At 50.6% G+C, this 27,942-nt stretch overlaps 3 protein-coding genes across 21 annotated transcripts; 1 reads left to right on the plus strand and 2 right to left on the minus strand.

Moving 5' to 3' along the window:
- Positions 1–3,064: 3,064 nt before the first annotated feature.
- MRPL53 (mitochondrial ribosomal protein L53) lies at positions 3,065–4,895 on the minus strand. The gene is made up of 3 exons (XM_023187998.2): positions 3,655–4,895; positions 3,443–3,555; positions 3,065–3,335 (listed from the first exon to the last, which is right to left on the minus strand). Exons 1-3 carry the CDS (start codon positions 3,744–3,746, stop codon positions 3,202–3,204), a joined length of 339 nt encoding a protein of 112 aa, XP_023043766.1. The 5' UTR covers positions 3,747–4,895; the 3' UTR covers positions 3,065–3,201.
- Positions 3,920–13,845, minus strand: CCDC142 (coiled-coil domain containing 142). Of its 6 annotated transcripts, none has more exons than XM_023187982.3 (9): positions 12,667–13,845; positions 12,304–12,390; positions 12,075–12,224; positions 11,814–11,923; positions 11,627–11,740; positions 6,690–6,804; positions 6,306–6,483; positions 5,997–6,196; positions 3,920–5,883 (listed from the first exon to the last, which is right to left on the minus strand). In XM_023187982.3, the coding sequence occupies exons 1-9, from the start codon at positions 13,685–13,687 to the stop codon at positions 5,624–5,626; spliced, it is 2,235 nt and encodes a 744-aa protein (XP_023043750.2). In that variant the 5' UTR covers positions 13,688–13,845; the 3' UTR covers positions 3,920–5,623. The 6 variants fall into 6 exon arrangements, 5 of the variants coding, with proteins under 5 accessions (XP_023043750.2, XP_023043749.2, XP_023043751.2 ...); XM_023187981.3 differs by having other exon boundaries at positions 11,814–11,944; XM_023187983.2 differs by lacking the exon at positions 12,304–12,390 and having other exon boundaries at positions 5,327–5,883; positions 11,814–11,944.
- TTC31 (tetratricopeptide repeat domain 31) lies at positions 11,489–27,942 on the plus strand. Of its 14 annotated transcripts, XM_031934211.1 has the most exons (14): positions 11,489–11,964; positions 12,056–12,595; positions 14,179–14,267; positions 21,368–21,470; positions 21,586–21,815; positions 21,998–22,081; positions 22,469–22,525; positions 22,636–22,716; positions 22,822–23,013; positions 23,285–23,396; positions 23,480–23,570; positions 23,643–23,784; positions 23,990–24,091; positions 24,266–25,899. In XM_031934211.1, the coding sequence occupies exons 2-14, from the start codon at positions 12,589–12,591 to the stop codon at positions 24,560–24,562; spliced, it is 1,587 nt and encodes a 528-aa protein (XP_031790071.1). In that variant the 5' UTR covers positions 11,489–11,964; positions 12,056–12,588; the 3' UTR covers positions 24,563–25,899. The 14 variants fall into 14 exon arrangements, with proteins under 14 accessions (XP_031790071.1, XP_023043757.2, XP_023043763.2 ...); XM_023187989.3 differs by lacking the exon at positions 11,489–11,964 and having other exon boundaries at positions 12,038–12,595; XM_031934214.1 differs by lacking the exons at positions 11,489–11,964; positions 12,056–12,595 and adding an exon at positions 13,825–13,985 and having other exon boundaries at positions 23,345–23,396; positions 23,990–24,032; positions 24,266–24,336.

Raw genomic sequence — 27,942 nt, forward strand, 5'->3', positions numbered from 1 at the left:
GCATGAGCCACCGCACCCGGCCTACTTTTTTTTTTTTTTTTTTTTTTAAAGAATGGTTTAGGCTGGGTGCGGTAGCTCATGCCTGTAATACCAGCATTTTGGGAGGCCGAGGTGGGCAGATCATCTGATTTCGAGAGTTTGAGGCCAGCCTGACCAACATGGAGAAACCCTGTCTCTACTAAAAATATAAAATTAGGCATGGTGGTGCATGCCTGTTATCCCAGCTACTTGCAGGGTTGAGACAGGAGAATTGCTTGAACTTGGGATGTGGAGGTTGCAGTGGGCCGAGATGGTGCCATTGCACTCCAGCCTGGGCAACAAGAGTGAAACCCTGTCAAAAAAAAAAAAAAAAAAAAAAAAGAATGGTTTAACTCCGTAAATCGATTGCATGGTCCACACTAATGAGTGTTGAGGAAGTATGAAAAACACTTTAGGAACTTTTTTCTTTTTTTTTTTTTGAGATGGAGTCTTGCTCTGTCGCCCAGGCTGGAGTGCAGTGGTGCAATATCAGCTCACTATAACCTCTGCTTCTTGGGTTCAAGTGATTCTCCTGCCTCAGCCTCCTGAGTAGCTGGCATTACAGGCACCCGCCACCATGCCTGGCTAATTTTTGTATTTTTAATAGAGATGAGATTTCACCATGTTGGTCGGGCTGGTCTCGAACTCCTGGCCTCATGATCCACCCACTTCGGTCTCCCAAAGTGCTGGGATTACAGGCGTGAGCCACTGTGCCCAGCTGGCACTGTTTTCTTAAACAGGGAGTAGTGAGAGATATAAAACCAATCGCATGCTTTGCAATGATAAAATTAAGTGGCAGCGAAAATGTTTAGGAAATAGACTGGCTGGCAGAAGGCAATAATGATGAATAGAGTGAATGGGAATGGAGAGATCATTTCAGAAGCTTTTTTTTTTTTTTTTTTTTTTTTTTTTGAGACGGTGTCTTGCTCTGTCACCAGGCTAGAGTACAGTGGTGCAACCATAGCTCACTGTAGCCTTGAACTCTTGGGCTCAAAGGATCCTCCTGGGCCGGGCGTGGTGGCTCAAGCCTGTAATCCCAGCACTTTGGGAGGCCGAGACGGGCAGATTACGAGGTCGGGAGATCGAGACCATCCTAGCTAACACAGTGAAACCCCGTCTCTACTAAAAAATACAAAAAAAAAAAAACTAGCCGGGCGAGGGGGCAGGCGCCTGTAGTCCCAGCTACTTGGGAGGCTGAGGCAGGAGAATGGCGTGAACCCGGGAGGCGGAGCTTCAGTGAGCTGAGATCTGGCCACTGCACTCCAGCCTGGGTGACAGAGCAAGACTCCGTCTCAAAAAAAAAAAAAAAAAAAAAAGGATCCTCCTGTCTCAGCCTTCTGAGTAGGTGGGACTACAAGTATGAGCCACCTTGCCCGACTTTCAGGCACGTTTTTAAAAGACAGAATATTCTGAACTGAGTGACCAGATACGCAGAGATGGAAAGAGCAGAACTAAAGAACACTGTGGTTTCCAGCCCAGGTGGCTGAGTAGATGAAGTACCTGTTTTTAAAAAGGAATGGGTAAGTCAGGGAAGAGAGGTAAGTATATGTGTATGTAAGATTATCAATTCTATTTTAGACAAAAATAGTTGGTGGGATTTGGAGGGAACTGGTAGCAGGTAACCTGACTATGCACAGAAGTTGGGATTAGAGCCAAAAGAAACAGTTTAACACCAGAAGGTGTAATTCAAGTTGTGAAGGAAGATGAGATGCCCCAGAAAAAAATAGAGAAGAAAAAGAATGAAGGTAGAACATCTGTGTAGTTCAAAAGAAAAAGGACCCAAGAGGGAGAGAAGTTCCACAAATGGGTGAATTAAGAGTTGCAGGCCGAGCGCAGTGGCTCATGCCTGTAATCCCAGCACTTTTGGAAGCTGAGGGGGGCAGATCACTTGAGGTCAGGAGTTTGAGGCCAGCCTGGCTGACATGGCAAAATCCCATCTCTACTAAAAATACAAAAATCAGCCAGGAGTGGTGGCACATGCCTGTAATCTCAGCCACCCAGGAGGCTGAAACAGGAGAATCACTGGAACCCGGGAGATGGAGGCTGCAGTGAGCCAAGGTCACACCACTGCACTCCAGCCTGGGTGACAGTGAGACTGTCTTAAAAACAAACAAAAGAGTTGTAGATGTGGCCAGGCATTGGTGGCACACGCCTGTAATCCCAGGGCTTTGGGAAGCTAAGGCAGGAGGGTCACTTGTGTCCAAAAGCTAGAGACCAGCCCATGGAACAGGACAAAACCCCCTCCAAAAAAAGTGACAGATGGAACTGGGATAGAAAGACGAGAGCTGAAAAAACAACACTCTGTCAGTGTGTGTGTGCGTGTGTGTGTGTTTTGAGACAGAGTCTCACTGTTGTCCAGGCTGGAGTGCAGTGGTGTGACCTCGGCTCACTTCAACCTCCACCTCCTGGATTTGAGCGATTCTCTTGCCTCGTTCAGCCTCCCGAGTAGCTGGGATTACAGACTTGTGCCACCACACCCAGATAATTTTTTTGTATTTTCTAGTAGAGGTGGGGTTTCTCCAAGCAGGTGATCTGCTGGCCTCAGCCTCCTAAAGTGCCGCGATTACAGATGTGAGCCACCGCGCTCAGCCTATCAGTGTTCTTTCACACTGGATTTGGTAAAAGTAAGATGGCTGGGCACAGTGGCCCATGCCCAACACTTTGGGAGGCCAAGGTGGGAGGATCACTTGAGCCCAGGACTTCAAGACCAGCCTGGGAAACATAGAGAAAATCCTTCTCTACAAAAAACTTAAAAATTAACTAAACCTGGTGGCGCGTGCCTATAGTCCCAGCTTCCCAGCTACTTGAGAGGCTCGACGAAGCCCAGGTTACAGTGAGCTATGATTATGCCACTGCACTCCAGCCTGAGTGACAGAAACAGACCTGTCTCGGAAAAAAAAAAAAAAAAAAAAGTACCTTGAGTGAGTGGTAGGAGAAGCCAGAAGCCAAATTCAAAAGGGTTAAGCAGTAAGTGATGATAGTAAGAAAGTGAAATAAATACAGGTTCATCCAGACACCTCCCTGATCTAGTCTTGTTCCAGAAACATTGTGGTAGCAGGGTTTTACATTTTATTTTGCGCTCCGTGGCCCTCCAGATAGTGATTTGAATGATTAAGTGAAACTCTTCTTAGGTTAAGTGTCCTAGTCCACGCTAAAATCATCTTGTTGGTCTCTCTGACGCTGTCAGCGACCAGTATCAGCGCCCGGCTTGTCCCCGCTGCCCGCCGCGTCCCTGGCCCGGATGTGGGAAGCGAAGGCAGTGAGCATTTCCACGGCGGTGAGATGAGCGCCGCGCATAATCAGGCGATGCCCGTCTCCTGGGGAAGAAACAAACGAGTCAGATAGGGAGGGACGGCAGGGCTGGGGCTTAGGGGCACGCGGGCTGTTTGCTGTCCCCTCCTGCCCCTCTCTCCACCAAGCCCACCGAACAGCACGTCCACGCAGGGCTCGGAGCCGTCGTGCCTCACGTCCGCAATCACTGAGCAGTTGAGATTAGTGGAGCGGACCTTCTCGCTGCTCACCGCCTGGAGGAAGGTCCTACGGTGGAAAAACAGAGTGAGCGCCAGGCTGAGGGCTTAAAGCCCTGGCTGAAGGAAGGCGCACCACTTCCCGCTTCTACCCACTTCCCCTTCGTACCTCGTCGATTCCACGTTTTTCTCGAAGGGGCAGAATTGAACCCGAACCTGCTTTACAGGCCGCAGACCAAGCCGAGCCAAGGCAGCTGCCATGGTGACCTCCACCCCGGAAGAGCTCGTGCAGGCGGAAGTGTCGCATAGCGTTAGGCCGTGAATGGCTGTGCTTCTGCGGGATAGAGACTTCCGGCCGTCGGCAGGCAAGCAGGCCTGCGAACCGCAGCTCAGGGCCCCCCAGCCCAGGCGGAGGAAGTCAGGAAGGAGAGAGGTGGTTTCGGCACAATGCACGGGGGAGCCCAAAGTAGGCGGTCAGCAAATACAACCTATCATTAATAGTCCTCTCATACGATGGTGAAAGCCATAAATAAATGGCGCCAAAAACCTTTTGGCACGAATATACGCCTGTTTTCTGCAGCTTTTCTCCTTCTGTACCCTGCTGGGCCAGATCTAGGCTAACTCGATCTGAAGTCCTGGCTCCTTCCAAAGAGAGAACTAACACAAGCCAGGATGATCCACACCAGACGGTAAACACCATTCAGGTAACTGAAGATTAAACACAGTGAGCTCTGAATAGCCAAAGCTTCAGCGTGAAAGTACTACAGCCTAATATTCGTAAATGACTGAAAATAGTAATAGGAAGGGCAGTACAGGGTAATTACAGTCCTTGGGGCTGATCCAGGTGTAGAAATGCCTATTACACCTCTGTGGTTCCCCATGAATTAGCCTGGCTCTGAGGACTTAAGTTGACGTGCATTCTAACCTGTTTTCTTTTTCTTTTTCCTTTTTTTGAGACAAAGTTTCGCTCTTGTTGCCCAGGCTGGAATGCAATGGCGAGATCTCGGCTCACTGCAATCTCTGCCTCCAGGATTCAAGCAATTCTTCTGCCTCAGCCTCCTGAGTAGCTGGGACTACAGGCACGTGCCACCACGCCCCGCTAATTTTTTGTATTTTTAGTAGAGGCAGGGCTTCACCGCGTTAGCCAGGATGGTCTTGATCGGACCTAGTGATCGGCCTCCCAAAGTGCTGGGATTACAGGCGTGAGCCACTGCGTGCGGCCGAGCACTCAACTCTTTATCCCTGAGATGTCTTCAATGATGGAGAACTAGGCCTGAACCTCCCAAGGGTGCTGACCTTCAGGTTCCAGGCTGTGGTCTTGCTCTTTACTCTGGATTTCAGGTGCTGGAATGATCTTGTTTTTTTTTTTTTTTTTTTTTTTTGGAGACAGAGTTTCACCCTTGTTGCCCCGGCTGGAGTGCAATGGCACAATCTCAGCTCACTGCAACCTCTGCCTCCCAGGTTCAAGCGATTCTCCTGCCTCAGCCTCCTGAGTAGCTGGGATTACAGGCATGCGCCACCACGCCTGGATAATTTTGTATTTTCAGTAAAGACGGGGTTTCTCCACGTTGGTCAGGCTGGTCTCGAATTCCTGGCCTCAGGTGATCCACCCGCCTCAGCCTCCCAAAGTGCTGGGATTACAGGCATGAGCCACCATGCCCTGCCTAATCTTGGATTCTTTTTTTTCTTTTTTTTGAGACAGAGTCTCTCGCTGTCACCCAGGCTGGAGTGCAGTGGTTCAGTCTCGGCTCACTGCAAGCTCCATCTCCCAGGTTCACGTCATTCTCCTGCCTCGGCCTCCTGAGTAGCTGGGACTACAGGCGCCCACCACTGCGCCCGGCTACTTTTTTGTATTTTTAGTGGAGACTGGGTTTCACTGTGTTAGCCAGGATGGTCTTGATCTCCTGACCTCATGATCCGCCTGCCTTGGCCTCCCAAAGTGCTGGGATTACAGGTGTGAGCCACTGTGCCCAGCCCCTAATCTTGGATACTTAAGCCCAGGCTCTTTGTAGCTTATTCTCCAGTATGCTTTCCTCCAAGCTTCCAGTTCTAGGCTTCCTTAATATGTAATTCCAAATGTCTGGATTTTTCCAGCTAGAGATGGGGCGCTCTTAACTTTCTGGCTCCTGGTCCCAGGCTTAGGAGGATTCAGAACTAGTTCGCAGGCAGGAAAAAAATGGCAGGTGCCAACGGGGTCGCTGGTGTTGCCTGAGGGCAAGCCAGGCCTGCTGATTTCCCACTAGGTAGCCCTCCAGGCTGGGTCCCCCTCCCCCTAGTGTGCTTTGCAGCTGAGCTATCTGGGCTGGAGATGTTCCAGGCTGGAGAGGGGGCTCCAAGCTCTCCAGGCTATTGAGGCACCTGCTGGGCAATTCCGTGGTCTGGACCTCCTGACAAGCACCTGGTAAGGCAGAAGCAGAAGGTAGGTGGCTGGTGGGGATATACTGAAGCCAGATCAATGGTGAGAATGGGGTTTGGGACACACAAAGCGGTGAGCGAAGGGGAGTGACTCACAGCAACAGGGGGGCCTCCTGCGGACTTGAGACTTGCGCAGGGGCTGCTGCAACAGACACAGCAGGGCTCCATCCAGCTGCTGGAAGATGCTGAGCATAAGCAGCGCCTGGCGGAGATCAGGGGACAGGTTCCACTGCTCCTCTTCCAGCAACTCCCTGACCACTCCAAAGTCTTGCCTGAGCTGCAGTGCTCCCTGCAGGCTGAAGGCAGATGTACAGTATGGCCACTTGACCCTCCTGCCTCTCCCACTTATCCCCTTCCTTTTCCCTGTTCCATTCACCCCCTGCCACTTCCGCCTTTACTCCTAACCTGAACCGAATCCCATGGGTAAGAATGTGGTTCAGCCAGGCACCCACGATGGCTGTCAGTGCCTGACCAAGGGCAGGGGCCTGGGCTTGGGGTGGCAACCCTTGCAATCCTTGTAACACAGGCTCCAGTACGGTGCGGACCACTAAACCAGCATATTCACTAGGAGCACTGGGAAGTTCTGGAGTAGAGAAGACAGAATATAAGGCTGTAGAGATCCACTGAACTCCTAAATGGAGTGTTTGGGAGAAGAGGGTAGGATTTCAGGAGGGAAGAGAACAGAAGCTGAGGACAAGGATGGAGACAGTGGAGGGGAACCGGGATTTGGCAGGGCTGAGACACTATTACCCCCTTGGAACCCTGGAGGAAGCTGGGATGAGGAGTTACCAGGACAGAGATGAAGCCGCCAGTACCGACCCCGTGGCATGTAGAGCTTGAAACCTTGCATGGCTTGTTTATGACATTCTTGAGAAAAGAGACGTAGTGACTCTTCAGGCAGGAGCTGTAGGGATAGGGAGAAAGTAAAAGGGGCTTGTCAAATTATGATGATCCTGCGTATCTAAGGAGCTCTATGTCCAACTTGACATCCATAAAACCCCAGAATTGTTGCATAGTTGTGTATGCCTGGCCATTTTTTGAGGAGCAATGCCATAGTTGTCATTGGGTTTTCCAAGAGGTCTGGACCCAAATTATGAACAATTGTCCTAGGGTTACCTTGCTCTCCCCAGCTTGGTTCAAAAGATGGAAAATCCTTGAGGTTAATTTTATTATACAGGAGCTTTAAGGAAAAAGACATACCCTGCCCCCACCCCCACAACACACACACAGAGTACATGCCAGAGAGAGGGATTGTATGATCTGCAATGGGCCAGAGGTTGAGGGAAGAAAGGGGAATTACAATGACCTTTTATTTTTGAGACAGAGTCTTGCTCTGTCACCCAGACTGAAGTGCAGTGGCGTGATCTCGGCTCATTGCAACCTCTGCCTCCCAGGTTCAAGTGATTCTCCTGCCTCAGGCTCCCAAGTAGGTGGGACTACAAGAGTGCACCACTGCACCCAGCTAATTTTTGTATTTTTAGTAGCGACAAGGTTTTGCCATGTTGGTCAGGCTGTTCTTGAACTCCTGATCTCAGGTGATCTGCCTGCCTCTGCCTCCCAAAGTGCTGGGATTACAGATGTTAGCCACTACACCCAGCCTACAATGATCTTCCTACAAAAGGAAGACAATAACTGTATGTAGACCAGAAGCAATGACTATTTGAATGTTCTGAGACTCAGGAAGTTTTGGAATGTCCTTACATTGAAGGGCGTTATTATTATATATTATTATTCTTGACAGCCCACTCCAGAGCAATATAGCAAGAAAAGGCCTATATGCCGGTTTTGTTTCTTTGGTTTGATAGATTGTTTTTGGAGGGAAAGAACACAGCAATAAAACTGGTTTCTGCTCCACAGCCCATCTTGAGGGAGAGGAACCCCAATAAATGTGGTTAATGACAGCTGCTCTGTAAAGAAATGGTAGATGCCAGGGAGCCTGAGACAGGATAGACCTGGGTGGGGGGTAGACATGGAGTGGAGCCCATATGGCTCCTGGCACATCTGACAACCTGTCTAAATCCAAAATCTTCCTCTCTTCTCCAGTAAATGCAAACCCCCTTCTCCTTCCTTATTTATGTCAAGGAAATTACCCTTTTGTCAATGGACTTTTGTTAGGAGCCTCTGTACTCAACACTAAGGGAATACAAGGTGCAGAGTATGTGACAGTCTCTCCCCGAACCACTGGGATCTTACAGTCCAAACAGGGAAAAAACTCATAATGCCTCTTTTTTTATTGAGATGGAGTTTCACTCTTGTTGCCCAAGCTGGAGTGGAGTTGTGCAATCTCAGCTCGCTGCAACCTCTGCCTCCCGGGTTCAACTGATTCTCATGCCTCAGCCTCTGAGCAGCTGGAGTTACAGGCACCTGTCACCATGCCCGGCTAATTTTTGTATTTTTAGTAGAGATGGGGTTTCACCATGTTGGCCAGGCTGGTCACAAACTCATCTCAAATGATCCGCCCATCTCGGCCTCCCAAAATGCTGGGATTACTGCCCTTCTGCTCTTACAATGTCACCCCATCACTCATGAGGTAAAGCCCAAATTCTTGGGCCTGGTGTTCATGCCCTCCACAATTTGATGCCAAATTGCTTACTACTTTACCCACACACCCAACCCCGATGAACATACCCACAAAAGGAACCTCTGCTCTGGTAAGGCCACCTCTCTGCTACTCCCCCAAGGATCGACAAACTGCCCACTTCCAGTAACCCCAGCCACTCCTCTGAGGCTTCCCAGCCACCATTTCCAGCAGTAGGCCATGTATGGAGCCTTCTGTAAACCACATGCCCGCTATAGCCTTCCTTCCTCAGGGCTCTATGACCGTCACTGTGTGCAGTACTCATGATGAGCTAGCTCTAGGGCATGTTGAGTTTAAGTAGATAGCAGTAAATTGAGGTAGAAATGCCCAACAGGCAAATGCAGATGTTTGACTAGAACTCTGGGAGCAGGCTGGGCGCGGTGGCTCATGCCTGTAATCCCAGCACTTTGGGAGGCCAAGGAGGTGGACTGCTTGAGCTCAAGAGTTCAAGAACAGGGCACATGTTTTCAGGATCTCCTGAGGCTGTGTCACGAGCCAAACTTTTAATTAAAACAAATATATATATATATATATTTTTGAGTCTCACTCTGTTGCCCAGGCAACCTCCACCTCCCAGATTCAAGTGATTCTCCTGCCTCAGCCTCCGAAGTAGCTGGGGTTACAGGCGTGCACCATAATGTCCAGCTAATTTTTGTATTTTTAGAAGAGACAGGGTTTCACCATGTTGGCCAGGCCAGTCTTGATCTCCTAACCTCAGATGATCTGCCTGCCTCGGCTTCCCAAAGTGCTGGGATTACAGGTGTGAGCCACTGCACCTGGCCAAAAAAGTTTCATTTTTTGTTTTTTTTGAGACAGAGTTTTGTTCTTGTTGCCCAGGCTGGAGTGCAATGGCACTATCTCAGCTCACTGCAACCTCTGCCTCCTGGGTTCAGGCGATTCTCCTGCGTCAACCTCCTGAGTAGCTGGGATTACAGGCCCCCACCACCATACCAGTACTTTTTTGTATTTTTAGTAGAGACGGGGTTTCACCATGTTGGTCAGGCTGGTCTTAAACTCCTGACCTCAGGTGATCCACCCACCTCGGCCTCCCAAAAAAGTTTTTAAAAAATATTTTTAAAAAGAGTTCAAGACCAGCCTGGGCAACACGGCAAAACCTTGTCTCTACAAAAAAAAAAAAAATTAAGTAGCTGGGCATTGGTTGGGCAGGGTGGCTCACACCTATAATCCCAGCACTTTGGGAGGCTGAGGCGGGTGGATCACCTGAGGCCAGGGGTTCGAGACCAGCTTGGCCAACATGGTGAAACCCATCTCTACTAAAAATACAAAAATTAGCCGGGCTTGGTGGTGGGTGCCTGTAATCCCAGCCACTCAGGAGGCTGAGGCAGGAGAATCACTTGAACCCAAGAGGTGAAGATTGCAGTGAGTGGTGATCATGCCACTGCACTCCAGCCTGGGTGACAGAGTGAGACTCCTTCTCAAAAAAAAAAAAGTAGCTAGGCATTGTGGCTTGCATCTGTGATCCCAGCTACTCAGGAGGCTGAGGTGGGAGGATTGCTTGAGCCCAGGAGGTGGAGGTTGCAGTGAGCCAAGATCACATAACTGCACTTCAGCCTGGGTGACAGTGAGACCCTGTCTTAGAAAAAAAAAAAGACCTCTGGGACCCAAGACACTGTGGGTAAGCAGGAATACAGAGAGAAAAGCAGAGAGTTAAGGACTGAACCCTAGAGCCATGCCCCTATTCAGGGCAAAGAGGAGAAAACAGCAGGGAAACAAAAACCAGACATCTTTGACATAGGAACAGATAAATGTACAAAATGGGGAAGAAAAACTATAATGGCTTTATTCATAAATATATAAGAAAATGTTAGGAGAAACAGGCAAACATGGATGAAGGTTACTACCGTGAAACAGAAATCAGAGGTGAGTGAGGGCAAACAAAGTGCTATTTTTTCATTAGTTTTATAAAATAATAATTCTGTTTCACTTTTTAAACTACAGACATGCATTATTTTATTTTTTGAGACAGGCTTTCACTGTATTGCCTAGGCTGGCTGGAATGCAGTGGCTATCACAGCTTACTGCAGCCTTGGCCTCCTGGGCTCAAACGATCCTCTTGCCTCAGCCTCCCAAGTAGCTGGGACTACAGGTGCGTGCCACCATGCTCAGCTAAATTTTTAAATTTTTGTAGAGACAGGGGTCTGTGTTGCTTAGGGTGGTCTCGCTATGTTGCCCCTGGTGGTCTCAAACTCCTGGCCTCAAGCAGTCCTCTTGCCTTGGCCTCCCAAAGCATTAATAAAAATACAAATGAAACTTCTAAGAGAGGAGAAATGTGCCGATAACTCGTAAGTAAAGGGAAAGAGGCAATCATGTATCCTGAATTTTCTCTTTAAAATATACCTAAGAGTAACCAAATCATTAATGAAGGCAAGTTTTTCTTCACAGGAGTAATCCAACTCATAAATGAAGTAGGAATGATGAGAATTGAAATGTTACCCCTTTACAACCTCTAATGAAATAATGAATCAAGGCAATGATCCGCTGATGCCATCACAAAACGAGAGTCTGGCATTACTGGGGAGAGGGTAGGGGATACACAGATGAAATTGACCATGAGTTGATAATTGTTAAATGCTTGGTGATAGACATATGGGAGTCCATTACATACCTCTCTCCACATTTGTACATGTTTGAAATTTTCCATAGTAAAATGTTAAAGGGGCCAGGCGTGGTGGCGCATGCCTGTAATCCCAGCGCTTTGGGAGACCAAGGTAGGTGGATCACTTGAGCTCAGGGGTCCAAGACCAGATTGGGCAACATGGTGAAACCCTAGCTCTACCAAAAAAAAAATACAAAAGTTAGCCAGGTGTGGTGGCACAAGCCTGTAATCTCAGCTACTAGGAAGGCTGAGGTGGGAGGACTGTTTGAGCCCAGAAGGTAGAGGCTGCAGTGAGCTGAGATTGTGCCACTGCACTCCAGCCTGGGTGACAAAGTGAGACCCTGTCTCAGAGAAAAAAAAAAAAAAGTTAAAGAGAACAAAAAATAAAAAATAAACAGAGCAAAAAAAGATAAACTTAGCAGAGACTCCAAGGAGATTCCAAGTTACTGAGATGCTCTACTCTTCCCACCCCTGATACTTGGCACAGAACACAGGGTCTTAAACTGCCACTGTTAAGGCCCCTGTTCTCACCTGGATCTGTGCAGTCAGCTTCTGGATCTCCAGGCCCAGCTGCTGCTCCACTTCCAGAGCTAAGCTTTCCTCTGAGGCCAGGTTAGACAAAGCTTCTGCCTCATGCAATAGAGGCTTTGGGTGGAAACAGGAAGTGAGGGCTCAGCCTAGCTCAGGCTGCTCCCCTCCCTACTCCCCAGGCACTCACAGGTAAATCCTTTTGGATCAGGAGCAGGAAGGAAGCTGGGTCCCATGCTGCCAAGTACTGCTGAGCTCTGCCCAGGAACCAAAGCAAGGTGGTCTGCAGGGTACAGAGACCTAGGGCGACAGGCGCAGGATCTGGGGATTTGAGCAGCAGAGTGAGTATCTTAGGGGTCATTGAGTACCTTTGGGAAGAGGCAGACTTCAGAACAAAGAAAAGAGATATCCTCAACTGCTTTGTCTCCCCAGACCCAGCCCCTTGTCTCACCTGCAGGCTGGCAGAAAATCACTCGTAACCTGGGCTCTTGAAGAGCATCCAAGAGAGGAGGAAAGAGCTGCTGCAAAAGTTCAGCAGTGTGAGACGATGTGGAAAGGCTGCTCTGACCCCCAAGAGCTGATCGCAAGGCCTGGCAGAAACCTGAGGATGAGAGAGTATAGTGTGGTGGGGAAGCGGTAACCTGGGACTTATGTCACCCCCAGTGCCCCTTTCTTCTCACCTTGGTCCCAGCTCCAGATAAGCGACTGATGAAGTAAGCTGTGACACAAGGAAGCCAGCTCCCTCTCACACTCCTGAGGCAGGGATGCTAGTGGGAGAAATGACTCTGGAGCCTGAAAACAAGGTCTCACTTTCCACAACCCCTGCCCACTCAATGATGAGGGAAGAAGGCATGCTTCCTCCAAGACCAGGACTGGGGTGGAAAGCAAGACTTCGCCTTGAAAGTTCAGAAGATATAGTCTGAACCCAGGATGTTCATTCTAAAGGGCCTGCTTTTGCCTTCAGGATGGAAGGTGAGTGAGTTTGCCAGGGGGAAGGAAGAGACCCCAGCCTTCCCAAACTCCCACCCAAGCCCATCACTCACCCTGACCTAGTGCCTGACTCAGCTGTTGCGCTGTTGCCCTGAGGTCCCTCCAGGGTCCCAGATTTAGGTGCAGACTCTGAGCACAGGCTGCCCACAGCAGGGTCCAATATTGGCTCCACAAGGCTCCAGCCCCTCCAAGCCGTAGTTCACAGCTGGCTGAATCCGCCACGCCCCCCACCAGGCCCAGCAGCCCTGGTAGCAGATCCCGCTCCTCATGGCACTGCCTGCGGAGCTGGTCCCTCAATCCCGATCCCCGGAGCGCCTCGTCCAGCCGACTTGCCACCTGGCAACCCCGCTCCCCCGTCAAGAGGCGGAGCACACGGGACGTGGGGAAAGGACGTGCAGCCCCCGGGACGTGGCTCAAGGTTTTTCCCTGTAGCGTGTGATAGGCGGGAAGTGCCAGGAGAAGTTCGGCAAGTTGGGATGACAGGCCTGGGCTGGCGGGCTCCTGGCCGAGAGCGCGAAGCTGCATCTCGATGACAGCCTCCAGGCACTGGGCGGCTAGTCCGATGGGGCGCGCTAGCAGCAGCGGCTCGAGAGTCTCCCCAAGGCCGATTTGCAGGACTGCCCCTTGGGAAGGGTGCAGCTGCAGGTCGCGGCACCACTGGGGCAAGGGGCTAGGGCCGCCGGATGGCGAGCCAGGACTCAAGGTCTTCATGAGGCGCACAGCCGCCTGTAGGTGGCAGGCGCAGTCTCGGGCCTGGAGGAGCTGCTCCCGCTCGCGAAGCAGCCGCAGCAACAGGGCCCGGAGACGCTGCAGCGCGGGAGGGATCGGGCCGCCACCTGCGGGCCCTCGCCTCCAGCCCGCAGCATCAGCCTCATAATCCTCGCTCACACCCGCCGGCGTCGGCCACCACGGCGTCCTTCCAGAAGTTCCGCCCAGCCAACTGTGAACCTCCCCGCGAAGAGCGCCTGTACGCCTTCTCTCCCACTGCTCCTCCCCAGTGCCCCCGGGTTGCGCCCTCAGCGGGGACACGATAACAAGTGGAGGCAGGCTACCAGAGCGAGACGCCTGAGCCATGGGGCGGCGGGTCCGGACGAACCTAGCGATTCCCACTTCCCCGCACGAACCAACGCCCACGGTAGCTCGGACTTCGCCCCATTCCAAGAGCCGTTTACTCCAGTCCAGGAGTCGCGGGGACCTTCATGGACCCTCTCGTACTCCGTAATGGGAGGCTTCTGCCCCTAACAAAGATGGCCGCCTTCGCTGTCCCACCCCCGCCCTTTGGCTGGTATCAAATACTAGACTATCTTTCACTTCCGGGTCACTGTAAACGCGATGGAGCCGATTCCGAAGGCTGTGGAGAGGATCAAGCTAGGTGAGCAGTATGACAAGACCAGAGAGGGTCTAGGAGGGCACAGGCAGCCCCTCTTGGGTCCACCTGTGGTCTGAACGTTTCGAGTAGGATTTTATGCAGAGGGCAGAGAGTGGAGAGTCGAGGGTGGAGTAGGGAGGACTCAAGCTCATCTATCGCAAGCCCGCTGACGAGGTTCCGCCTTCCTTTCCTGTAGACTGCCCTCTGCGGCCCAGTTGCCCGCTGGAGGTCGCTGCTGTACCCAAACTTTGCAAGGAATTCGGTCCAGAGGATTACGGCGAAGAGGTAAAAGCGACCCCCAGTTTCCCCCAGTCCTGCTCATTTTGGTCACGCCTTTTTAAAATCAGCTGTGCAGAAACCGGCGACGGGTGAGCGTCTGACGGGGCCCTGGAGGCTTTGGGGAGTTGTAGTCTCCGGCCATGACCTTGAGGATCGTAGGCAAGTGAGGGGCAGGGGACCAGGAGGATGATCCTGCTGTAACAGATGCTCCAAGTGGATAGAATTGAGCAGGCAAGGGTCTCTGAGGTGAGGATTAGGGAGTGGGTACGAGTTCGTTGGGGAAAGATGTTATGGAGGCCGGGCGCGGTGGCTTGCTTGTGCCTGTAATCTCAACACTTTGGGAGACTGAGATGGGAGGATTGCTTGAACCCACGAGTTCGAGACCAGCTGGGCAACATAGTGAGACCCCCATCTCTACAAAAAAAATTTTTTTTTTTTGAGACGGAGTGTCGCTCTGTCGCCCAGGCTGGAGTGCAGTGGCCGGATCTCAGCTCACTGCAAGCTCCGCCCCCCGGGTTCACGCCATTCTCCTGCCTCAGCCTCCCGAGTAGCTGGGACTACAGGCGCCAGCTACCTCGCCCGGCTACTTTTTTGTATTTTTTAGTAGAGACGGGGTTTCACCGTATTAGCCAGGATGGTCTCGATCTCCTGACCTCATGATCCGCCCGTCTCGGCCTCCCAAAGTGCTGGGATTACAGGCTTGAGCCAAAAATGTTTTTAAAAAATTTAGCCGCATGGTGGTTGGGGGATATCTGGAGCGCAAGAGGTCGAGGTTGCAGTGAACCGTGATCATGCCACTGCACTCCAGCCTGGGGAACAGTGAGAGTCTGTCTAAAAAAATTTTTAAAAAGCCAGGCCCAGTGGCTCACACCTGTAATCCCAGCACTTTGGGAGGCTTAGGCAGGCGGATCACTTGAGGTCCGTGTTTCCAGACCATCCTGGCCAACATGGTGAAACCCCATCTCTACCAAAAATACAAAAAACTAGCTGGGCGCGGTGGTGTGCACCTGTAATCCCAGCCACTCGGGTGGCTGAGGCAGGAGGATCACTTGAACCTGGGAGGCAGAGGTTACAGTGAGCTGAGATCACACCACTGCACTCCAGCCTGGGCAACAGAGGGAGAGTCCATCTCAAAAAAAAGAAAAAATATTTTTTTATAGATGGAGGGGATGGTATGAGCAAAGACAGTAAAACAAGGAAAAGTTGAGAGAACTTTACTAAAGTGAGACCAGAGTGGAGAATTTGGTTGGAACAGTAAAAGATGGGGCAGGAGAGAAGGCAGCAGATGGTTTGAAAGGCTTTGACTTAGCACAGGGATTTGGATGTTCTCAGTAGGCAACAGGGTTTTTTTTTGTTTTTTGGTTTTTTTGAGATGGAGTCTCACTCTGTCACCCAGGCTGGAGTGCAGTGGTGTGAACTTGGCTCACTGCAACCTCCACCTCCCTGGTTCAAGCAATTTTTCTGCCTCAGCCTCCTGAGTAGCTGGGACTACAGGCACATGCCACCACTCCCAGCTAATTTTTGTATTTTTAGTAGAGACCGGGTTTCACTATGTTGGCCAGCATAGTCTCTATCTCTTGACCTCGTGATCCGACCGCCTTGGCCTCCCAAAGTGATGGGATTACAGGCGTGAGCCACCATGCCCGGTGGACAGCAGGGTTTCTGAAGGAGGGACAAGATCAGATTTGGAAGCCTTGATGCGCTATACTCCCTAGAATCTCAAACTCAAGCCCAAAAGTTAATTTAATTAACTTTTGTTAATTTATCACGTTTGCAAATTGGTTGCTTTTCTTCTAATTCCAATTTTGGTTAATAACACAAACTTTCATCTAGTTGTTTAATCTAGAAATCTGATAATCATTTTATATCCCTTTCCCTCACACATTTAGTCACTAAAATCTAGTTTTTGTTTTTGTTTTTGTTTTGTTTTGTTTTTTTGAGACGGGGTCTCCCTGTGTCTCCCAGACTGGAGTGCAGTGGTGCAATCTTGGCTCACTGCAAGCTCCACCTCCCGGGTTCATGCCATTCTCCTGCCTCAGCCTCCCTAGTAGCTGGGACTACAGGCGCCCGCCACCATGCCCGGCTAATTTTTTGTATTTTTAGTAGAGACGGGGTTTCACCGTGTTAGCCAGGATGGTCCCGATCTCCTGACCTCGTGATCCACCCTCTTCGGCCTCCCAAAGTGCTGGGATTACAGGCATGAGCCACCACGCCCGGCCTTTTTTTTTTTTTTTGAGACTGAGTCTCACTGTGTCGCCCAGACTAGAGTGCAGTGGCGCCTTCTCCACTCACTGCAACCTCCGCCTCCCGGATTCAGGCAAATCTGCCTCAGCCTACTGAGTAGCTGAGATGACAGACGCCTCCCACCACGCCCAGCTAATTTTTGTATTTTTAGTAGAGAGGGGTTTCACCATATTGGCCAGGCTGGTCTCAAACTCCTGACATTGTGATCCACCCGTCTCGGCCTCCCAGAGTGCTGGGATTACAGACGTGAGCCACCGTGCCAGCCACTAAAATCTACTTCTGAAATGTCTCTTGACAGAAGCCCCTCATTTCCGTTCCTGGTCTCGCTGCCACTCCTTTAGATCAAGACTCCTTGTGTCTGGCCTGAACTAAACATTACATCCAGAGCCTCATCTTCCCTCAGCAGTATTTCTTTTTCTTTTCTTTTTTCTTTTTTTTTTTTTTGAGACAGAGTTTTGCTCTTGTTGTCCAGGCTGGAGTGCAATGGTGCAATCTTGGCTCACAGCAACCTCTGCCTGCCGGGTTCAGGCAATTCTCCTGCCTCAGCCTCCCGAGTAGCTGGGATTACAGGCATGCGCCACCATGCCAGGATAATTTTGTATTTTTGTAGAGACTGCGTTTCTCCATGTTGGTCATGCTGATCTCAAACTCCAGACCTCAGGTGATCCGCCTGCCTTGACTTCCCAAAGTGCTGGGATTACAGGCGTGAGCCACCATGCCCGGCCACTGCGCCCGGCTGTCTCAACACTATTTCATTTGATTGTTTCATTCCCCAGATCAAGTCCACTGCTATCACTGACAAGATAAATTCCACACTCACGGTCAGGCGCGGTGGCTCACACCTATAATCCCAGCACTTTGGGAGGTTGGTGCGGGCGGATCACGAGGTCAGGAGACGGAGACCATCCTGGCCAACATGGTGAAACACCATCTCTACTAAAATACAAAAAATTAGCCGGGTGTGGTGGTGGGTGCCTGTAGTCCCAGCTACTCGGGAGGCTGAGGCAAGAGAATCGCTTGAACCCAGGAGATGGAGGTTGCAGTGAGTTGAGATTGTGCCATTGCACTCCAGCCTGGCGACAGGGTGAGACTCTGTCTCAAAAAAAAAAATTTACACTCGCTGTCTCACACATGTTTCTTCACACACAGTTCCTGGCTCGGTCTCTATTGGAATAGCCTCCTGACCAATCTCTGTTTACTCAGCACACACAGAATACCACCTATGTACTGGACGCTGTTGTAGGTACTGGGAGACAGCAGTAAACCAAACAGACAAAAATATTTCTATTCAACAAATTAGGAGCATCTCATGAGGGCAGCCAGTGAACAAGTAAATAAGCAACATAGTATGTTAAATATGAGAAGTACAAAGAAAAAGCAAGAAGGAGGATAGGGAATGCTAGTGGAGTTGGGAAGTTTCTCCTTCTAAAAGGAGTAGTCAGACCAAGTGTGGTGGCTCACGCCTGTAATCCCAGCACTTCGGGAGGCTGAGGCAGGCGGATCACCTGAGGTCAGGAGTTCGAGACCAGTCTGACCAACATGGAGAAACCCCGTCTCTACTAAAAAATACAAAATTAGCTGGGCATGGTGGCGCATGCCTGTAACCCCAGCTACTCCAGGAGAGGCTGAGGCAGGAGAATCACTTGAACCCTGGAGGCGGAGGTTGCAGTGAGCCGAGTTCATGCCATTCACTCCAGCCTGGGTAACAAGGGCAAAACTCCACCTCAAAAAAAAAAAAAAAAAAGGAGTGGTCAGAGAAGGCCTCTCTGAGAAAGTGACATTTACGTAGAGATCTAAAAAGGACGAAGGGGTGAGGTGTTCACTGGGGAAAGAGCATTCCAGGCAAAGTAAAGTGCAAAGCCCTAAGATGGTAGCACAGTTGGTATGTTGTGGGAACTTCCAAGGACACTGCTGTGGCTGGAGGAGAGTGACAAGATAGCAGAAGATTCACAGTGATATTGGGGGACCAGATCATATGTGGGGGCCATGTAGTGAATTCTAAGAGTAGCACAGACTGTGGTTTGGGGACAGGTAGTAGAAGGTCAAGGAAATACCTGTTTGTTTTTTTGAGACAGTCTCGCTCTGTTGCCCAGGCTGGAGTGCAGTGGCACGATCTCGGCTCACCACGACCTCCACCTCCCAGTTTCAAGCAATTCTCCTACCTCAGCCTCCCAAGTAGGTAGGATTACAGATGCATGCCCCCATGCCTGATTTTTGTATTTTTAGCAGAGACGGATTTCACCATGTTGGTCAGGCTGGTCTCAAACTCCTGACCTCAAGTGATCCGCTGGCCTCAGCCTCCCAAAGTGCTGAGATTACAGGCGTGAGCCACTGCACCCAGCTTTTTTTTTAAATTTATTTTTATTTTTTATTTTTAATGATGACTACACTGGTTTGAGGAGGAAGAGAGAGGAAATACAGTATATATTTGAGTGGCACATCCTGAGGAGGCTGCCTAACATGGGGCAGAGAGCATACTTTATTTATTTATTTATTTATTTATTTATTTATTTATTTATTTATTTATTTATTTATGTTTATGAGACAGAGTCTCGCTCTGTCACCCAGGCTGGTGTGCAGTGGTGTGATCTTGGCTACTGCAACATCTGCCTCCCAGGTTCAAGCAATTCTCATGCCTAAGCCTCCTGAGTAGCTGGGACTACAGGCGTGTGCCACCACGCCCGGCTCATTTTTGTATCTTTAGTATAGGTGGGGTTTTGCCGTGTTGGCCAGGCTGGTCTAAAACTCTTGACCTCAAGTGATCCACCCATCTTGGCCTCCCAAAGTGCTGGGATTATAGGCGTGAGCCACCGTGCCCAGCCATATTTATTTATCGAGACAGGGTCTCCCTCTGTTACCCAGGCTTCAGTGCAGTGGCAAGATCATAGTTCACTGCAGTCTTGAACTCCGGGGCTCAAACAGTCCTTCGACTTCAGCCTCCCAAGTAGCTGGGACTATAGGCGTGCACCACCACACCTGGCTCATTATGTATGCTTATGTTGCAGTTAGGAAGGTGAAACAAACCCACCAGGAAATTGAATTTAAGTATAGGACTGATGAAGGTGCCTAGCAGTATAAGTGGAGATGCTGTTAAGCCAGGACTGTCTTCGGAGGGAAGCCTTGGATCTAAACTTGTTTAGAAAATTGAGTATACCTCAATCATCTGAAGTCCTGCCTACAGCTTTTTTTTTTTTTTTTTTTTTTTAGCATGCTGGAGTTTCTAAGTTTGTGGCTTCTAAATCAATAAATCCAAAAGATCATTGACTTCTAAGCTTCTCAGTCAGTCCTGCTCTGTTTAGGCCTGATTAGGCAAATAGGAATGTGATCATTCCTGTCTTTGAAGCTTATACTCCCTGAGGAAATGACTCTCATCAGAACCACAGAATGTGTGGGCCAGGTCTTAAAGAGTCTTGCCTTATTTTGTGAATGAAGGAGAGGTCCAAAGAAGTTAAATGACTTCTCCAGAATCAAACAGCCAGGAAGTGGCAGAGTGAAAACTTGGACAAGCTGGGTATGATGGTGCACACCTGAAGTCCCATCTACTCAGGAGGCTCAGGCAGGAGGATCACTTGAGCCTAGGTGTTTGGGTCTAGCCTGGGCAACACAGCAAGACCCTATCTCAGAAACAAACAAAAAATAGTTGGCCGGGCACGGTGGCTTACGCCTGCAATCCCAGCACTTTGGGAGGCCGAGGCAGGTGGGTCACTTGAGGTCAGGAGTTCAAGACAACCTGGCCAATGTGGTGAAACCCCATCTCTACTAAAAATACAAATGGCATTGTGGCGCGTGTCTGTAATCCCAGCTACTTGGGAGGGTGAGGCAGGAGAATCGCTTGAACACGGGAGGCAGAGGTTGCAGTGAGCTGAGATTGTGCCATTGCACTCCAGCCTGGGTTGACAGAGCAAGACTCCGCCTCAAAAGAAAAAATAACCTCAGATGCAGGTGGCTCCACTCCAGCACAATGCCCTTTGCAATTCCATGCTGCCTGGCCAATGAGGAGAGCAATAGAAAGCAATCAATAACAAGGTTCTAAATTGTGTAAAACAGACCACGCAGGTGTAGATTAGTTGGAGGGGGCAGAGGTAATTGGAGATGAAAGGATCTGGGAAGGTTTGAAGGGAGATAGAATTTGACCTGGACCTTGCAGGTTTAAGGCACAATGTGGTGAGAAAGAAGCTCAGAGTTAGGAGGGATTGGAGAGCAGCTGGGGGAAGGCCCCAAGGCTGGGAGGGAGGACAGCAGTGAAGCAGGGGAGGATTAAAAGGAGGGCTAGAAAGGTCTGGGAGCCTTTTGGAAGGCTCTGAATCCTAGGCCGAGGAACTAGGTTCAACGCTGCCTATGGCCTTGGCAGTGGGGGATTATTGGATGTCCCTGAGTAGGGAAGTAATTTCTTAGAGCTTAGTTTTGTGGAGAAACAGATGAGGTTCAGAGGAGTGGCCAGCCAGGAGCTGCTGTACTTGTTTAGGTGTGAGCTAACCTCAGGGTGGGTTACGTGGGGCTGTTCATACTGCAGATACGACAGGGCGCCTAGCTTAAAGAGCAGGTGGGAGAGCTTCATTCCAGGGGCTTCAGTGTGGCTAACTCAGGTTGAGGAGAGAAGATCCTGGATGGTGGAGAAGGCCAGGCTGAATACCATACTCAACCCTTGGGAAGGCGGGAGAGCAGCGAGGGGAGGTGATTCACTACAAAAGCCAGGGGCAGCAGATTTTGTGGTGCTGAGGAGGGAGAGGTCAGAGCCAGTGAGAGCCTTGGGCTGGATGGCTGGTTGGTGGCTGCCATGGTGGAGAGATCATGCCAGCGAAGCCCTCGCTCTCTCCAGGAACTGCCCCCAACACCAGCCTCCCCTCCCCTCCCCCTCCCAGGACATAGTGGATTTTCTTCGACGGCTTGTGGAGAGTGATCCCCAGGGCCTGCACCGGATCCATGTGGATGGGAGCAGCGGGCGGCTGCAGCTGTGGCACCATGGTGGGGAGTGCAGGGGCTGGGCCCAGGGATCGAGGCTGGTACCCTGGGAGGGCTGACCCTCAGATACACCCTGTCTCACGTTCTTTCTTTCCTGTCTCTTTCTCCCTCCTGACAGATTACCTCCTGGGCCACTTGGATGATGAAGGGAAATCAACTCGACAGAGTGACAGGGGCAAGGGGGCTGAGGGACTGGGCACCTACTGTGGTCTCCGCAAGTCCTTCCTGTATCCTCCCCAAGAGTCTGAGCCCTGCCCTCAAAGCCCTTCTGCCTCTGCCACCTTCTCCAGTGTCTCAGACAGCCTGCTTCAGGTAGCCATGCCCCAGAAGCTCCTGGTGACAGAAGAGGTAAGATTCTCAGGAGAGGGCTTTGCCGTCCCTCAGGGTTCTTTCAATCCCCATATTCCCATCCCTATATTCTCCCCTAATTGGTACCTTTCAAGATCCTTCTGCACTGCCTGCCCCCTTTCATGTTTGCTCTCCATTTCCCTGTTTCTCCCTTTTTCTGTCACCTGCCCTTCGTCCTTCAGGAAGCCAACCGCCTGGCTGAGGAGCTGGTGGCTGAGGAGGAGCGCATGAAACAGAAAGCAGAGAAGAAGCGACTTAAGAAGAAGGTGGCTAGAGCATAGCTGGAGGGTGCAGGGGAGCCAAAGGGATTTGGGAGAGGGAAAGAGGAAGCTTTGTGGGAACAGGAGAGAGCTCAAGATGGCCTGCAGTGGACTGTCTTGCCAGGAGGACACAAGGGGCCCAGGGACTGGGGTTCTCTCACAGGCTGTCTGGTGCAGTGGTTCTGGAATCCTACTGTGCTGCCTAGGTAGGAATCTGCCTCCTTACATGAGGCCTCTGGCTGGTGCCTCTCTTGTCTGCTTCTTCACCTGCAAAATGAGGATAATAACGATGCCTGTCTCATAGAGCTGCAAAGATGGAATGAGAAATCTTAGCCCAACAGATGACGTACAGTAGGTGTTCAAAATACATCATTATTACCATTACTATTGCAGCGTCAAAAGGAACGAAAGCGACAGGAGCGTTTGGAGCAGTACTGTGGGGAGCCCAAGGTGAGTATCTATGGCAGGTACTAAGAGCACCAAGTGCCAGGAAGATGCGGGCCAAGAAAGCAGACAGCTCCGGGTGATCCCAGCTCTGTACCTGTCCACCTTTCTTCCAGGCCAGCGCTACCTCAGATGGGGATGAGAGCCCCCCATCCAGCCCTGGAAACCCAGTTCAGGGACAGTGTGGTGAAGAAGAGGTGAGAACCCCTTTTTTCCCTTCTTGGTCTTTGCTTATTTTCCTCCTCCTCCTCCAGAATGTACTTCATCCCTACCCCCTCCCTAACTTTCCATTTTGTTCACAGGACTCACTGGATCTGTCTAGCACTTTTGTGTCTCTGGCTTTGCGCAAGGTTGGCGATTGGCCCCTCAGTGCCCGCAGAGAGAAGGGACTGAATCAGGAGCCCCAAGGCAGGGGCCTGCCCCTCCAGAAGATGAGTCAAACGGAAGAGAGCTCTCCAAGAAAGGAGAGGCCCCAGCAGAGTCCAAAAGCACAGGTGAGGTAGCTGAAGAACCTTTTTCAGCTGGAACCATGGAAGGGGCACAAGGATCTGCTGGGGAGGCGCAGGATCTACGGATTGACGCAGGGTCCAGTGGGAGTTCTCTGGCCCTAGGGGCAAGAGACCTGGAGTCAGGCCCCGTCACCATCACCATGACCCCGGGTGGTTTCCTTTCTAGGAAGATAGGGCTGATACAATCTTGTAGGGCTGTCATGAGGATTACATGAGTTGTGTAATGCTAATTATAGTGTTATCTGTTTAAACAAAGGAGAAGGATTTGGGGAGGCTGAGACCTCAAGGCCTGCTTGACTTTGCACCCTATCCCCAGGCATCTCCGGGACTGCTGGCAGCTGCCTTACAACAGAGCCAGGAATTGGCAAGTGAGATCCTTTCTCTCTCCCTCCTTACCCCACCCTCCCTGGGGTAGCCCCTTCTGAACCTTCTCCCCCTCTTTCCTTTCCAGAGTTGGGTACCAGCTTTGCTCAAAATGGTTTCTACCATGAGGCTGTGATCCTCTTCACCCAAGCCTTGAAGCTTAACCCCCAGGACCACCGGTAGGTGGGGACTTGGCCAGGGCAGGGCAGTGTTGAGGACTCAGACATTTGACCACCTTCTATCTTTATCAGGTTATTTGGAAATCGTTCCTTCTGCCATGAGCGGCTGGGTCAGCCAGTGTGGGCCCTGGCTGATGCCCAAGTGGCCCTTACCCTACGGCCTGGCTGGCCCCGGGGCCTCTTCCGCCTGGGCAAGGCCTTGATGGGACTACAGGTAATAGGTCTGGGACTGGAAACAGGAGAGATTTGGGTGGGATGGAGTGGGGAGAGGGTCTATGTTGACTTTCTAGATAAGCTTCTAGTACCAAAATGTCACAATGGTTGTGGTACTAGGAGCAGGGGCCAGTTTTGGAGGTACTTTTAAGCTCCTTGACACCTTGACACCTAATCTTTTCTTTCTGATCCCTCTGGGACCAAAGCGCTTCAGAGAGGCAGCTGCTGTGTTTCAGGAGACTCTGAGAGGTGGGTCCCAGCCTGACGCAGCCCGAGAGCTCCGCTCTTGCCTTCTCCAACTCACACTGGTAAGGGGGCCAGGCCCACTGTCATGCTGAGGCGGGTATCAGGGAGAATTGGCTGGGATTGCAATACCAAGCCTCAGGTGGCTGAGGAGGGGGTGGGGAAGGATGGGTGGAATGAAAGGCATGGGCTGTCCTGCTTAGAAGAAGGATCTGGTGCCCTTCTCTCTCCCTTCTCAGCAGGGTCAGCGAGGAGGAATCTGTGTACCACCTCTATCACCTGGGGCCCTCCAGCCACTTCCCCGTGCTGAGCTGGGAGCCTCAGGCCTACCTTCCCTCAGGTGCCCTCGAAGCACTGCTCCGAGGTCCCCTGGCCTGCGTCCACTCTTGCATTATCCTCTGTGTCACCGAAGCCACCCCAGCCAGCCCCTCTCCCAGACTCAGAGTAGAAGGCCCCATCCTCTCCAGCCCCAGCATTCCTCAAAGGGCTGGGACATCCTGGGACTTGGGCTCCAGCATCTACCTCAGGCCAGATGAGGGGGCACCGGTCCCTGTATACATCCCATGGTGGGGGACATAGTGTGGTGACAGTTCACTGCATAATTTTGAGACCTTATTCTCTAGATCCATAGTTAATGATGCCCCTGGCAGTCATTCCTCTTGCCATGGGGAAGTTTCTGATGAGAGAAAGGAGCCCCACATCCACTGAAACATCCTTTGGTTCTCAAGCAGAAGGCTTCTTCTGGGGGCAGTAAGGAAAATTAAAACCCAGCAAGGCTCAAGAAGGGAACTATAGGAAAGTTCAGGTTTTTAGGCTATAGCAGAGACAGTGAGAAAGCATCTGGGCCTTGCTCTTCCTCTTGGTCCTGGGGCTCTCATTCACCAACTAGAGCTTGGTGTGCAGGAACAGGGTCACAATGCTGAGGGGTCTTGAGTCCCACCTTTCAGCTTAATGGATGCTCACCTCTTCCCAGCCCCAGCTCATGCCCTGTTTTTCTAGCCACAGCCCCCAGATTGCTCACAGCTCCTCATGCCATTTCCTGTCCAGATAGCTGTGTATGACTCTGACTTCTCTTGTTCAGTGGTCTGGTGCTCACCTCCTCTCACTGCTAGAATATTCACCAAGAGTTGCATTCGGGAAGTCTCTTAACAACTCCTGCTTAGAGCTGGTAGGGCCATACATGTCCACACACCCGACTGGTGGCTCTCCTGCTGAATGGGGCCTCAGCAGGTGCCCAGGCTGCTACAACCTTGGCCACTCTATTTCTCTACTCTACCCCACCATTGGGCATTGAATTAGCCTTTCCCCATGTTAATTTATTCAGTTTTTCCAAGGGTCAACTGAATTCACCACTTCCTGTGTAAGAATCATGATCTCCTTTTAATTTCACCACTAAGATCCTGGCAGCTTCCCCTAGCTGGTTCCTCCATAGTCCTACTGGGACTGTCAGCTCATTTAAATGTGGGTCTACAGGAGGCTTTAGCTGTCCCCCAACCCCTTTGCCTTTCACAGAGGAACCATTCATCAGGATAAATGATTATTGCTGCCCTATGGGTCTTGCTCAATACTGTTCATACCTGGAGAGAGGAGGTACTGAAACATCTCCTTTGTGTGTGACTTTCCCAAATTTTAAAAAATTGTTTATGGTTTAGGCCCCTTAAATACTGTGTAGCAGGATGAAGTCTGCCATTACCAGCTGAGTCACCTTGGATGGGTCTGTCAACATCTAAGCCTCAGTTCCCTCTTCTATAAAAATGAGGGTAGTCCCTACCTCATAAGGGATATTGTGAGGATAGAAAGCGAAAGTGTGAGAAAATACCTCCCAAGTGCCTGGTACATAGTGGGTGCTAAATAAACCAGTTTTTGTCTGCAACTGTCCTACATACTCATGCTTCCCACAGTAGGAAGAGAGGAGTATGGGTGAATTGGTGCTGAAATTCACAAAATCTGTAATTCTGGGACTGTGATTCTCAAAGTGTGGTTTCTAAGCTAGCAGCATCAGCATCATCCAGGAACTTATTCGAAATGCAATATCTCAGACTGGGCACGGTGGCTCACGCCTGTAATCCTAGCAGGAGAGATCACAGGGAGATTACTTGGGAGGCCAAGACGGGTGGATCACCTGAGGTCAGGAGTTTGAGACCAGCCTGACCAACATAGAGAAATGCCTCCTCTACTAAAAATACAAAATTAACCAGGCGTGGTGTCACGTGCCTGTAATCCCAGCTACTCGGGAGGCTGAGGCAAGAGAATCGCTTGAACCCGGGAGGCAGAGGTTGCGGTGAGCCAAGATCGCGCCATTGCACTCCAGCCTGGGTAATGAGCAAAACTCCTCTCAAAAAAAAAAGAGAAAGAAATGCAATTTCTCAGGCCCCACCCTAGACCTTCTATGTCAGAAACCATGGGAGCAGAGCCCAGCAATTTGTGTTTCAATAACGCTACCAAGTGATCCTGGTACACACTGTTCGAGGGCTTAGCTGAGCAGACCTCGATCCAGAGGCCATTTTGGTGGGACAGGTTTGAGTTTTGTTGTCCAAGGCTTGAGTGTAAGAGGTGGCAGTGCTAGCTGAGTGAGAATTTGGGAAACCTTAACGGGGAGAGAGGTTATGACTCAAAGCCAGTTAACTTGACTGGAGCCTAACTAGAAGGATTTGCCGTGAGAGTTCTTTGCTCACCCCTGGTTGGGGAGCAGGATGGGCATAGGTGGTTGTGTTTGTTCGAGGGGTGATTATATTATGGTGGTTCCATAAGAGGTCTGCTCATCTGGCTTTCCTGTTTTTGAGCAGGGACCTGCACGCTTTTGGGACTTCTGTAGGGCTCCTGGCCTCTCAAACAACGGCCACCCACCACTACTCAATGGTATTTTTGCCTTCCAGCTGAACTGGCCCCTTGTTCTAGCTTCTCAAGTAAATATTCCCTCCCCAGTACCTTAGCCTGTCCTGGACTTCTAGCTTCTCCAAGAGTCATGTGACTCCTGACACTTTGCCCCACTTTCACCCTCCTAATTAATAGGGGTCTGACCCAATAGCCTGAGTTCTGAGTTCCCAGGACTGGAAAGTAGGGTGACCAACCATCCTGGTTTTCCTGGAACTGAGGGATGTCCTGGAATGAGGGACTTTCAGTGCCAAAACTTGGAAAATGCTGGGCAGATGGAAAAGGGTTGATCACTCTACTGGAAATGTTCCAGAGAGGCATTATTTAGGAGGTATGAAGGGAGTACTGAGGGGGCAATGCAGTTGCAAAGAGTTTTTTTTGCATATGCATAATGGCTGACAGATTCTTAGCTCCACACCAGTGGTCACTGTCTGTTTCCATGTTGCCATTTTTCTTCCAGTTGCCGACATTTGCTAGGTTGTCATTGACTCATGCAATCCTTAATCCCTGGGGCAATCGCAGATTCCTCTTCTGTGACCACCTCCCAGCCCCACCTCAAGTCTGGCCCTGAGTTCTCTCTGCTGTTACCTTCTGCAGTGGCCAGAGATATACTCCCTTCCTCAGGTCTCTATCAGTCTCTGATCCACCCTGCGCCCACAGCTAGATTGGCCTACCCTAAACAATGGTCTCATGTCTCTCTCTCAAACCTCCAGGGACCATGCTCTAAAGTACAATGCCTAAGTTCCTACCTGTGGCCCTTTCTCCTCCCCTCTCTCTGTAAATCCTTTGCTTCTTTCCTTTAGGATCAGTCACCTTTATAGAGATCAAGAGCATGGGCTCCTGAATCGGACAAGCAAACAACTCAGTCCCTGTGCTACCACTTACAAACTGTGACCTGGCCAAGTTTCCTCAGGGTTCTGTGATTCAGTCTCCTTATCCTTAAAATGGGAAGAAAATTCTCTGTCCCGTTGGGTTATTTTAAGGATTAATACCTGCAAAGCACTTGGAACTGCTTAATAAATGCTAGTTAATTGTCTGAAAA

Source organism: Piliocolobus tephrosceles, chromosome 15 (assembly GCF_002776525.5).
Source record: "Piliocolobus tephrosceles isolate RC106 chromosome 15, ASM277652v3, whole genome shotgun sequence".
Lineage (NCBI taxonomy): Eukaryota > Metazoa > Chordata > Mammalia > Primates > Cercopithecidae > Piliocolobus > Piliocolobus tephrosceles.